The sequence below is a fragment of the Pleurodeles waltl genome, chromosome 3_1, assembly GCF_031143425.1.
Source record: "Pleurodeles waltl isolate 20211129_DDA chromosome 3_1, aPleWal1.hap1.20221129, whole genome shotgun sequence".
Classification (NCBI taxonomy): Eukaryota; Metazoa; Chordata; class Amphibia; order Caudata; family Salamandridae; genus Pleurodeles; species Pleurodeles waltl.
The window spans coordinates 368,672,410-368,685,590 of NC_090440.1; the positions used below are offsets into that span (position 1 = coordinate 368,672,410).

The 13,181-nt window shown below is 42.9% G+C and overlaps 1 protein-coding gene across 2 annotated transcripts in view; it reads left to right on the plus strand.

Annotated features, from left to right (window-relative positions):
- HDC (histidine decarboxylase) overlaps nucleotides 1–13,181 on the plus strand; it is a 107,027-nt gene that overhangs the window by 50,522 nt on the left and 43,324 nt on the right. The window contains exons 5-6 of one of the 2 annotated variants that reach the window (XM_069222549.1): nucleotides 5,125–5,259; nucleotides 8,816–8,959. In XM_069222549.1, the coding sequence (XP_069078650.1) occupies nucleotides 5,125–5,259; nucleotides 8,816–8,959 (279 nt within the window). The remainder of the gene's footprint in view (nucleotides 1–5,124; nucleotides 5,260–8,815; nucleotides 8,960–13,181) is intronic. The other variant, XM_069222550.1, reaches the window with a different exon arrangement.

Sequence of the window (13,181 nt, forward strand, 5' to 3'; positions counted from 1 at the left end):
GCTGTTCTAAGCCACTCAGCTTGGTAATAATGGTTCCTATTATCCTAGCCTTCCTTGTCCTTCTTTTCCTCCTAATCCTGGTCCTGTTTGTCCTGGTATGCCAGGTCCTGATACTCCTTAGCCTCTGTGAAGTGTGCTTCTTTTTCCCCTTGGTTGTGGTTCTACTGGTCTCTTAGCTCGTGTTCTGTTGGCTCTAGTTGCCTGGCCATCTCTTTATTAGTCACATCCTGTTCTCCTAGTAATCTTCACTCTCAGTCTGGTTGGCCTAGCAATGGTCTTCCAATTTCTGTTCCTCACAGTTGTGTTCCCTTCCTGGCTTTGTGCCCACTAGACTTGATCGTTTTGTTTCCTTGTCCTCCTTGTTTGGATCTTTGTATATGTAATCGTCTTGGTTCTGGTCTTTCTGGCTATCCTGGTCCTTTCAGGCCCCCATCTCATAGGTCTTTCTTTTCTTTTCTGATCCTCTTGACCCTCGTTCATATAACCTGTTTTATTCTGACCCTTCTTATCCTGCTCAACTCATCCAAGGACATTCGATCTGGTCATACTGGTCGCCTCAGTCTACCTGGCCTATTGTGTCCTGGCCCTCTTAGGTCTCGCCATCTTGGCTCTTATCTTCCTGCTTTTGATCATCATTGACCTCCTGGCCCTGTGCCTTGTCATCAGGATCCTTTGGGCACTGCACCCAATGGTCTGGACACTCTTGGTCCTGGTTCTCTTTGTCTGGGTCCTTCTGAGTCTCATACTTTTTGTACTAGTCCTCATGGACATAAAGGTCTAGTCCTCTTGGTCTCCCTGGCTTTGGCTGTTCTGATCCTCCTGATCTTCCACATCCTTGTCCTGCTACCCCTAGTTCTTGGTCTTTCCGTTCCTCTTGGTACTCTGGGCCATGGTCCTATGGGCATGGTCCACCCAGCACTCTTAGGCCTGTTTCTAGTCCTATTGGTGGTGATCCTTTTAGTCCTCCTTGTTGTGGTCCTCCTGGCTCTGATCAGTCAAGAATTCTTGGTACTGACCCCCTCACCTTCCTTGCTTATTTTAGCCTCTCTGTCCTATTGGCCTGAATCGTGTCTTCCTGGATCTTGGCCTTATCCTCTTGGCCCTGGCCTTCCTGCTGCTTGTCCTTATGCTACAAAAGCAACTTATCATGCCTATCTGGTCCTCCTGGGCCTAGCCACCCTATTCCTAGCCCTATGGCCTTTGCCTGGGGCTCCAGGCTGTAATTATCCTGGTCCTCATCCTCCTTTTCTTCCTCACCCTGTTCCTCCTGGTCCTGATACTCAAGGTCCTGATCCTCATGCCCTGATCATCCTGGTCACCTTAGTCATTTGTTTCCTGGCTATCTTAAAACTGTTTCTTCTGACTCTGGCTTCCAGTGTCCATAGTCTTAGCTATCTGACACACCTGGCCAAGGTCATGCTATTCTTGTTATTCGTAGAATTTGTACTTCCCAAAATTCTGTGTCCATTGTCCTTGATCCTCTTGGTCCTGTTCCATAACGTTTGGGTTGTCCTGGACCTAGTTCTCCTAAATTTGACCATCTGCTATCATAGTGTAGGTCTCCTTAGTCCTGGTACTTCTTGTTTATCTGTTTGTCATCATAATAGTTGCATGTGGGCCACCATGGCCCCTCCTGGTTCTCCAGTTTTGGTCCATTTGGCCCTGTTTCTTTGTGGTCCTCTTGGTCCTAGTCTCCTTGTCCTGGTTCTCGTCACCATCAACCTCCTAGCCCTGGTAGCCCTGGTACCCCAGGTCCTGGTCCATCTTGTTTTTCATGTCCTGATTTGTCCTCCTAATTTGAGTCTTCCTTGCTCTTTTGAATCAGATTCTTGTCCATTTAGTCCTGCTGGTACTGAGACATTGATCCAGGTCCTCTTGATCCAGGTTCTCCTTGTTTGGGTCCTCCTGAGCCTGGTCATTTTGGTCCTGGTCCACCTGACCACCACTTTCCTTTCCACTTGGTCTTCCAGATGGTGTTTGGTCTTCTTTCCTCAGATCCTTCTCACTCTGGTCCTGCTACTTGTAACGATTGCTTTGCCCCACTTGTTAATCTAAGCCTTGGTCCCCTAGGTTCTGATCTTTATCACCATCTTAGCCCTGTTTCCAGTCCTCCTGGTAAAGATACTTTTAGTTTACCTTACTCTTTCGTGCACAGCTTCTAGGTGCCCTTGGTACTGTCCTACTGCTTAGATATGGACATATTGGCCATTGCCCTCCAGGTCCTGACCTTTTGTAGTCCTCTGCAATCCCCTTCAAACTGATCCTGATCCTCCTGGCCCTCATCCTGCTGCTTTGTTTCTGTATCGCTGTACAAAAAATTGTCATGTCACAGATAATCCTAGCCTTTCCTAGTTTTGATGTTCCTTGACCTCCTGTTCATGCTAGTCTGAGAACTACCTAGCCCTGTACTTCATGGTCCTGCTTTGACTGGTCATCATTACCATGTACTCCTGCCCCTACTATACAAGCTCCCAGTCCTGGACCTTTTCATCCTCCTCACCCTAATTCTCATCCATCAGTCCTTCTGGTCTCGCTCCCCTGGTTTATCTAGTCTCCTTATTTGTCTGGTCCTAATCCTTCTGATCCTGGTCATCCTGGTCACCTTGGTCCGTGTGGTCCTGGCCTTTGTTCTGACACTCATGTATTGGGTTTTTTGGTGCTAGTTCCAATGGCCTTGGTTTTCAAGGCCATCCTAGTCCCTGCTCCTCCTGTTCCATGCTACTCCTACTAGTTCTCCTGGTCTCCTGGTTTGCCTATTCTACCTTGTTCCTGTCCATGGAACCCTCTGTTATGCTCCTCCTAACAATTGTCCCATTGGGTCTGGTCTTCCTGATCCCTCTGGCATTGTTCCATCTAATTCATGTAGTACTTGCCACCCAGGTTTAGGATTCCCCTGAGTCTGACATTTCTGGACCTTCTGATTGTAATGCCACTGGACCTAGGTTTCACATCTATATAAACCCCCAAGTAATTCTAATCTAGGGCCTCCAGTTCCAGCTAGCCCTTGTCCTTTCTGATTGTGGTCTTCCTGGTCCTGGTCTTTTTACCTCTGGTTCCATGGTCCTCCTTGATATGTCTATGGTCTTGACTCTCCTGTATCTGGCCCTCCTTTCCATTGGTCTCCTGTTACTGGTTCTCTTTGGTTGTCTACTTGGGTCTGCTTCTCCTGGCCCTGGTTATCCTTGTCCCTCTGGTTGATGCACACACACCCTCACAGGCCTCCTTGCTGTTATAGTCCAGTGCCTTCTGTTCCTTCTAACTCTTGTCCTTCTGTTACTTCAGGCCGTTGTCCACTTGTTCCAGATCCCTTGTTACACATTCTCCTGGCACTCCTGATCCTTCTCACCCTGGCCCTAGTACCCACAGTGCTGTTTTTCATTGTCCTGTTTCTCATCTTCTGTTTGTTCCTAGTCCCCTGTGGCATTGGTAAGCTCAAAAAGAGTCCAGCCCTCAAAAATAATTGGGAGTTTTACGAACATTAAGAAAAAAAACAATGAATTAATGAGTGAATAAAACATTTATAGAACATGCTTTCAAACCATACTCAGTATTCTTTGCCGACAGCCAAATACTCTCTGACTGAACCACAAAATCATACATGCCAATAGACCCAATTCAGATGGTCGACTTCTGATTTTTTTTACAACAAAAATGTCTTATTTCGGCTGTCTCCCACCTGAAAGTGTCTCTCCCTCAATAGAGATCAATAGGAGAAATACATTTGCCCAATTATTTATTTTTTTAATCTCCCACTTTCCTCTTCTAAAATGTTGGCATGTATGCAAAATTCCTGTGTGCTATATGCTGAAGCTTCTGCTTGATGTCTTAAATGAAGATTAAAATAACTTACATTATTTTATTCAACATTGCTTTTACGGTTTCTCCATCTGTGAACAATTTAGCTTAATTCATGCACTCAACGTTTTACAAACTATTTGTATTTTTGTATATGCACTTACTTTCAATGTTGCATCCCCATTACAAGATAGCCACCACACTACCATTGCCTGGAGTCCCTTTTTTCTTTATGGGCGACTTAGTAAAGCCCTCTTTCAAAATATTTATCTGGTGCTGGTCACATTGTACATCATCACTACTATTTAATCCATGGCTGGCTAAACAGCAGAGATTATCTACTATTTTGGGGGCTGCTGGGTAAGTAGCGGAGATTTTACATTATTTGATTGGCGCCCGATAAATAGAGACTTCCTTTTCTGACGCTCCACTGGGAACGCTTACTTGTACTCATATATCTGGAAGCGACACATGATAAAATTGGGCATATTTTGTGTAGGTTCAGCACAAGTAGATGACATCTCTGCATGTGTAGCAGAGATATTTCTTCTTTTGTAAATCACAGCTAAATTACTATCCGTAAGCTGTGCCACTCGAATTATGAAATTCTGTGGCTTTTTTCACACAATTATGGATTTGCAGCATTTGACACATAATCTATTATCTGCTGCATAATCTGCAGAATTTTAATAAAACCATTTTGTTTCTAGCTGAAACGGATCAAAAGTTACTAAAACATGGCAACGTGTTCGCTCATAGTGGAAGGCCCTTCACTAAGGTTAACTGGTGACCGTCATTTGCTTATTTCTGTATGTGGTTGTTACTAATGGGGTAAAATGTTTGCCTATATAGTATTACCATGTGCATAAATGACAAAATAATGAAGTAATAGTATACAAAATGTGTCACATTATGACGTATAAGTTGCTATTTTTTGTCGCATAATTTAGTCAACCCTATTGAATAATTTGGTGTTTTCTTGCTGCATAATTCCAGTGACCCTTTGTGTAAATCACACTTAAAAACAAAAAAAGCTTTGAAACCCAGGCCAAGATGTTCATGCAGTAGGAGCCCAAATGGCCAGAACCAGTTGCTCAGTGATGCTGTGCGTTCATCATTTGTCTTTTAGGTGATGCTAGACTGTTATGTATTTGGACATTTCACCAAATAAATTGCTATAAAAATATGAGATTGAGATGTGCAGACTCTAAACGTTTCCCATGGATGTGCACATATTATTTTTCTATTTGAATAAACCTATGCATTTGACAATCAATTAATTTCAAATGTTCTGTGAACATGGTACTAAAACATAGTCTTCCTCCACAGAGTACTGTCAGTGAATCAACATTAATCGCATTGCTGGCAGCAAGAAAAAATAAAATTTTGGAAATGAAGGTCCACGAGCCTGAGATTGATGAGTCCTCACTTAACTCCCGCCTTGTTGCCTATGCTTCTGACCAGGTAGGCTAACAGCCCAGTAGTAGGTGATAGTATAATGCGCATATGTTATGGACTAAAGCAGATTTGCATGTTGTATTCATCATGTGACTTCTTGAGGTTAGCTATAGGAAGTCTTTAATGCCAGATTACAGAAGCTTTGTACCACTTCAATTAAAAAGGGTGAAATCACTTGCTCCACTTTTGCTCCTTTTCTACAATGGACAGGAACAAACAGTATTTCCTCCACAGTAATGGTTATCTGCAAGGCAAAAGCCTAGCTTATTCCACACTACTTTCTCTTAGTTTGTTGCATAAAATCAAAAAGAAAAAATATATTACTTCTATTTTTCATAAGGGCTAGTGCTTGGGCCAGACATAGGGGCTTATTAACAAGCCCCTTGTGCCACTGATGCGTAACCTTTTCCCATATAAAAAGTGACGCACCGGCAGAGCAAGGGGGTTGTAAATAAGCCCAATAGTTTGTTCCATTTACAACAATCAAGCAGCAATCATTGCAAAGTCGGCTTGCTCTATCTTTATTTTTAAACATATATGTTGGATGTTTTGTGATGGTTCCAGTGTCCAGCCTTTCCTGTTGTGCTGTTGCGCATAAATCCACTCTGCATTACATATCTTCAAAATAATGAAACATTGGTTTATCCTGTTTTGGTATCTGGGCAGAGTGTCTATCATTGGACCCTGCAGCCTTGTGGGAGGGGCAGTATCCTTTCAGATTCTCTGAACTTCTTCCCACTTTGTGGCTGTTCTAAGACTATTTATTTTTTAAAAATATTTCTGTGTGATGTCCATCACTGTGCCCGCTCTAGACTAAAGTAGAGGCCTGTACACTTTTTCTGCATACATTTTGTCAGTATCACTAATGTTTGATCATACCTATTTCTGCAGAAGAAAGGAACTTTTATGCTGGGCTCTAAAGAAGATCTTTGTTAATTTCAGATAGGACAACTTTCTGCAGGCATTTTTGCCATCAGTGATTTGTTTACAATTTTATTTAAACAAAGCTGATCACCAGTTGAATTGAATCAAGAACTGGGACGATATTAAATATTAAGCGCATAATACTTAAGAGGAAAATATATAAAACTGATTTGTCATGTTGAATTCATGCACTGTAACCAGTGCCTACTACATAATAACGCATGTACATCTTGAGGCAAATGGATATGAGTCAGTGTAGTCAAGAGAAGCTGCAGAGACAAAAGTAAATTGTATAATGTACAGCAAATACTAGCATAGTGTAATATATACCAGGGTGGACTACTGTATATCTGCATACATTATGATCAGTGGCATATCTAATGTGTTTATGCTGTTGTAGAAGAGCTCCATAAAAAGTGCAGCTCACCATTTAAACACTGGGATCTTCCCAGAGATTTTTACACACAAACACACACACTCTCTTTCTTCTCTCTCTCTCTCTCTCTTTTTCTCGCTCTCACTTTTAAAATATACATGGCCAATGCCATGCCAAGCATGAATGAAGGCTTTGCTCAGTATAGGGTTGGCTGACTTTTACAAGGTTGGCCACAGTTCATGCAGGAGGCCAGGCCTTGTGGCCAACCCCCAATGCGCACGGGAGAAGGTCATGCGCAGTGTGAGGTTGCAGCCAACCCCTGGTCACACCTGGCGAATGGATTTGTGCCGCGGCCGGGTTGGATTTATGTATGGTAGTTAAATATTACTTGGCTTTAAAAATACCCTGAAAATTCATGATGAAAAACAGGGGGTAAAGTAATGTCAATCAATCAATCAATCAATCATAGTATTTATAAAGCGCGCTATGTACCCGTCAGGGTTTCGAGGCGCTGAGGGGGGTGTGTGGGGAGCGCTGCTGGTTTAGCGGTCGAAGAGCCAGGTCTTGAGGAGCCTTCTGAATGCGAGGAGGTCCTGGGTCTGGCGAAGGGATGTGGGGAGAGAGTTCCAGGTCTTGGCGGCGAGGAAGGAGAAGGATCTGCCACCGGATGTCTTGCGCTGGATTCGGGGTACGATGGCGAGGGCGAGGTTGGCGGATCGGAGTTGACGTGTTGGGGTGTAGAAGTGGAGTCTGGTGTTGAAGTAGGAGGGTCCGGTGTTGTGAAGTGCCTTGTGAGCGTGGGTCAGGAGTTTGAAGGTGATCCTCTTGTCTACCGGGAGCCAGTGGAGTTCCTTTAGGTGAGGGGAGATGTGACTTCGGCGGGGTATGTTGAGGATCAGTCGGGCGGAGGCATTTTGGATACGTTGGAGGCGTTTGATGTCTTTGGTTGGGATGCCTGTGTAGAGTGCGTTGCCGTAGTCAAGTCTGCTGCTGACGAGGGCCTGGGTCACCGTCTTTCTGGTTTCTGTTGGAATCCACTTGAAGATTCTGCGGAGCATTCGGAGGGTGTTGAAACAGGAGGAGGAGACGGCGCTGACCTGTTTGGACATGGTGAGGGCGGAGTCCAGGATGAAGCCGAGGTTTCTTGCGTGGCTGGCAGGGGTGGGTGGGGGTCCGAGGACGGAGGGCCACCATGAGTCGTTCCAGGCCGAGGGAGTGCGTCCGAGGATGAGGACTTCCGTCTTGTCGGAGTTGAGTTTCAGGCGACTGTTGTTCATCCAATCGGCGATGGATTTTAGTCCCTCGTGGAGGTTTGTTTTGGCGGTGAGCGGGTCTTTGGTCAGGGAGAGGACGAGCTGGGTATCGTCGGCGTAGGAGATGATGCTGAGATGATGTTGGCGGGCCAGTTGAGCGAGGGGGGCCATGTAGACGTTGAACAACGTGGGGCTGAGGGAGGATCCTTGGGGGACGCCGCAGATGAGGTTGGTGGCTTGTTATGGTTACGTGAAATGTTCAATAACAATGTAACATTTTACACTCTAAAAAACACAGAAATTTACAAGTTATAGTTATCTCAAATAAATGTAACTCATGCCGTAAGTAACTATAACTCACACCTTTGCCATGCATTGCTAATTATCCCAGATATTGTATCATTCATCACATCTTCTATGGCATCATTGATAATATTACTGTAACATTTGCAGTGAAATTATTGATGAGGACAACTATAACTGGTGAATTTCTGTGGTTTTTAGATTTTAAAACATTAGGTTGTTACTGAACATTTCCCCTAACTATAATGTTACTTTATCCTTTGTTTTTTTCAGTGAAGATATGTGTGTGTGTACACACACTGAAAAAAAACAGTTAAAAACTGAGTTATGGCTCTGGCTTAAATGTGCAAAACCACAGAAATTTGCCAGTTATCATATGCAATGCATACTAAACTGTCTGTCTCCCACCATGTTTAACACTTGTCTGTTTACTTTGTTTCCAGTGCCATTTGCAAACAGCATTTTTCTATATGGCTGGACATACTTAAGGGTTACATTGCTTGCATTGCACATTCTTGTATACATTGCCAATTAGTACAGAAAAGTGCTGTAGTTCTGCAGTTTCATCACCAGATGAATTAATAATAATGAAATAGGACCTTTGTGTGATATTGCATATCACAGAGTTTGACACCATGGATGCACTGCTCTTTTTCTCAAAACTTATGACACGCCTAACTGAACAATATATTTTTTTCATGCACAGGCACATTCGTCAGTGGAAAAAGCCAGTTTGATTTCTCTTGTGAAGGTGCGCTTCTTACCTGTGGATGAAAACTTTTCCCTCCGAGGTGAAACACTACGACAAGCCATCGAAGAAGATCGAAAACAAGGCTTAGTGCCTGTCTTTGTAAGATTTCTTTAATATGTGTTCTTTAGAGATGCCACAACAAATTGTTGTTTTGAAAAACGTATGATTTTACAGAAAATTCTCTCATTTAAATTGATCAGTTTAACATACCCAGGGGTCAGTGGCGGCTGGCAGCTTTAGGAGGGAGGGGGGTGGGCGGGAAACACACACACACTCATTCTTTCACACACACGCACGCACATCCATTAACAACACTCATAACATTCAAACACGCACGCACCAAACATTCATTATAAAAGATCACACACACACACTTACCTTCAGCCTCTGAGGTCCCAGGAGGGTTGGGACTGCTGCCTTCCTAAGGTCAGCCAATGAGGGAAAGCAGCAGTCCCAGCCTCTTCACGAAGTGTCACTGATTGACACTTGCCCTGGGCGCTTCAGGGTTTAAACCTGAAGCGCCCAGTTCGAAGTCAATGGGTTACGCTTTCCTCGTCACCAAAGAGAGGGCCTCAAGACACCTTTGCTGAGCCGAGGAGGTCACGCCCATAGGAGCTGTGACCTCCTCATCCCAGCAAAGTTCAGCTCAGGCAGCCAGGAGTCTGCGCAAATCGTGAATGTCTGCTCCTGGCTGCCTGACCTGAAAATGAAGAGTGTCTGTCAGGCTGACCTTTGTTCAGCCTGACAGACACTCTTCATGAGGGGCAAAAGGTGGGGGGAGGTGCCCCTCTGCCCTAAAGGACGGGCTGTGCCTGCCTGGGGTTCCTAGTAGTTCTACTGCAAATCTAATTTCAACACAGTCCAGAATGTCCACAAATGTAATTGAAAACCGTGCTTATTATTGTAGGGCATGTGATGACCTTTCAGCCTTAATATTTCAATATTCCCCACCAAGAGCATAATAAGAGTCTCATAGGCAGGAGCAGTGCTTTGGAGGGGTGTATTTGGGGTATGACAGCCCAAAAATAAATGCATTCCTGGACTGTTAGTTGAGTCTAGCAGACTTAAGTCGGGTCTGCTATGTCTGTATAAGTTTTTCTCTTCATGCCCCAAAAATAAAATACTAAATAGTGACCTATGATATAAGAGTGAGACTGAGATATGTAGCTGGTGGCTAAATTAAAAAAATAAATTCCTTGGTTGTCTAAATTGTGCGTTCCTAGGTAAACATTTTGTTTTTCCTTTTTTATAGCATGAGAGCACTTTTAAATACTTGAGGTCAAATTGTGCTCTGTACAATCACCTCTTATGTTTTATTTAATAGACTACAACATATTTCAATTTATAATAACAAACTAGGGCACGTTTAGGGGTTAAATATTGACTCACTTGCCCCTTAATTCACTAAAGACATTGCTGTTGGGGAAGGACCAACTAATGTTCCTTAGTCTTAATCATATTTAAAAACTATCACTTTTAATAAATGTCTTTCTATACAATGATAGAATTTCATGTACTAAGGTGAAACACTTCCACTTGTTAAGAATACACTTTGCTTGTTGCATGATTTACATGCCAAACGTTTTTATCGTTAGGCTTGTTCACAGACTCTTAGAACCATTTTTGCCTGCGCACTCACCTCTATTTTCAACTCAGGCTTAGTTCATGGGGCAGTCAGTCACTTGATAAAATGATTTGTAAAAGGCAAGGACCAGCAACGTGGAGCCCTTGCCTACAGGCACTGATTTGCCAACCCTATCATCAAACCTTCCCATAGCAGAGATGAAGAAGAGTGTGAAGTGAACATCCATTTAAGTAAGTGATGCCAGGGCAAGGACTCCTGGCTGTTGTGTTGTACATGATCATAGTCATGATTTCCTAGGGAGAACTACATGGAAGTGTGTAGCTTTGGGGGAGTGGGTTTGGGGTGTTAATGCCTTCTTGACTTGGCAGTTGGGTGTTGAGTCCCTGAGTCTGGTTTTCTATGTCTGTGTTTTTCATTTTTTACAGTGTAAGCTTAAATATGAAACATAGTAAATTTCCACTCATAGACATACTCCTAGAATGGGTAAAACTTTACTACTTTTTGGAAATCACAACTTTTAGCAGGAGTAGACTTAAAATAATGCACCAGTCTCAGGTTTTCAGGCATACTATTGGCAATCAAACACTGAAAGGTGATGGGATGAATGTTTGCAAATAGTCTAACCAGTGGCAATCATTTGATATAACATTCCAACTGTGCTACTCTAGACAGAGCCCCACCTAACTCAAACCTGTTCCTCTTGAAAGCAGTCCACCCCCCACCTTGGTCCTCTCACCCCCCCAACCAGCACTGCTTGTTTAGTTGGGAAATTTGAGATCCATACACCACAAATCTCACTGATTTAGCTATGCCCCTGCTCATGGGCCCAAATGCTTGCAAGACAGTATAATACATTCATATTTGGGAAGCAATGGGCAATACACCAGCACAGCCTTGAGTCCTGGTGCCAGTGTACCTTTTTCCCTATTCATAGTTATGCTCCAGTGCCCCATCTGGTACCAAAAGGCGGCCAGTGAGACAAAGACATTACTAGTCTTGTAAATATGCCAGAGTCTTTGAAACGCAATGAGTTTCAGAGTTTTTTCTGTTGGAAAAACGTTCAGCTAACACTAATTGAGGCACCTTACAAATGGGTACAAAGGTGCGGTGTGAAATATGAAATAGATTGGATGCAAAAATGCAGAATCTTAAAAAGAGTTTCTAGAAAAGGTGGTATTACCTTTTCTCAATTTCTTCCTCCTACAACTCCTTACTAATGAGACCCTTTTCCATGTATTTTTCCATAAAATATGTCTTTGATTTTTCTTAGACCTACTTCTTTGCTCCCTATATACCTCACTACCTTGGAGGAAGTGGATCCTTCTCAAGCTGTATTCCTGTAACTATCGAGTATATCCATTTCCTTCAACCTTCTATCAGGCTAAGGAATGGTACCAGAAAGAGATAGAGTGTTGGAGATTACCACAAGTAATCTATGCGTTACCATTTCCTCCCTTCTTTTTCATACCTTTCCTTATTATTGAGGACTTCTGCAAGTCAATGTTTGAAGGAAGCTATCTGCTATGGATAGTTGGCCACATGCCCCCTTTTCTTGCTTACTTGCTACAGTTTTCACAAACAGTGAATCACATTTGCAGATCTTCGCTGCACACTCTAAATGGAGCCGGACACCACCACTGAAATCTAGACCCTTCAAATGGATTCTTTTCACCCCCTCCAGAATACCAGGAATAGTTAGCTGCTGAAGCAAATGGAAAGATGACTGTATTTTGGTAGACTAGTAGGATCAGGTTTTAAAAGTAAGGCAACCTGGAATAATTATTAAATGAGGATGAGAAAAGCCAATGAAACCAAATCTTCCAACTGCTTTAAAAACATAATGGCAACTAGAAACATAACTTTTAAAGTCAAAAGATTCAATGAAAAGGACTCTAAGCAGTTCAATTGTGTATTTTGAAGGGCGGTTATTACTAGAGGATGAGTCTCCTGGATGTGTTTCTACACTTATTCCGTAAGAGAAAAGCTTTAAATGTAATTTTTTCTGTTGATACCATTGAAGAAATATGATCCAAACCCCCATCCCATGGCGTCAAAAGGCCCTCCTTGCAGCCCACTGGAGTTTCAGGCTAGCTATTGCCAAATTAAAGCCTTCCGACAAGATGTCAAGAATCCTAGGGAAAAGGCAAGATAGAGTTTGTAAGGCATAAGTTAAACAACAAGATTGAGACAAATTATGTTCATATGACTTACATACATATAATCCTGACACTGGAATCACTTAGAAGGTATTGTCACAATAGCTTTAGATAGTGATTGGTCTATGGTATTAGAAACGTTGTATATGACATTGTTCGATCTACCCCAGATGTTTGCCTCCTTTTGCTCAACCTGTTTTGTTGGCTTTTTAGGACTGTATGCACTTTACTCCTGCTGATCAGTAGTAAAGTGCTTGGTCTTCCCTTTCTAAATGGGGTACAATTGGCCTACACCTGATTGGTGTATTTAATTTACTTATAAGTCTCTAATATTGATACTACATGTAACCAGTGCCTGTAAATTAAAATGTATCAGTTGGCTGCAGCACATGTTGTGCCACCCACTAAAGTAGCACTGTTAAACATGTTTCAGGGCTGTGACTTCAGCTAGTAGTGCCGTTCTAAACTGCAATTTCAACCTGGCAAAATAAACCTTTGTCGAGGCCTAATAATTATTTTTTAATACTTATAGGTCATCCATTGGGTTGGCTCCTAGGTGGCCATAGTGCAGGGTTCCTGG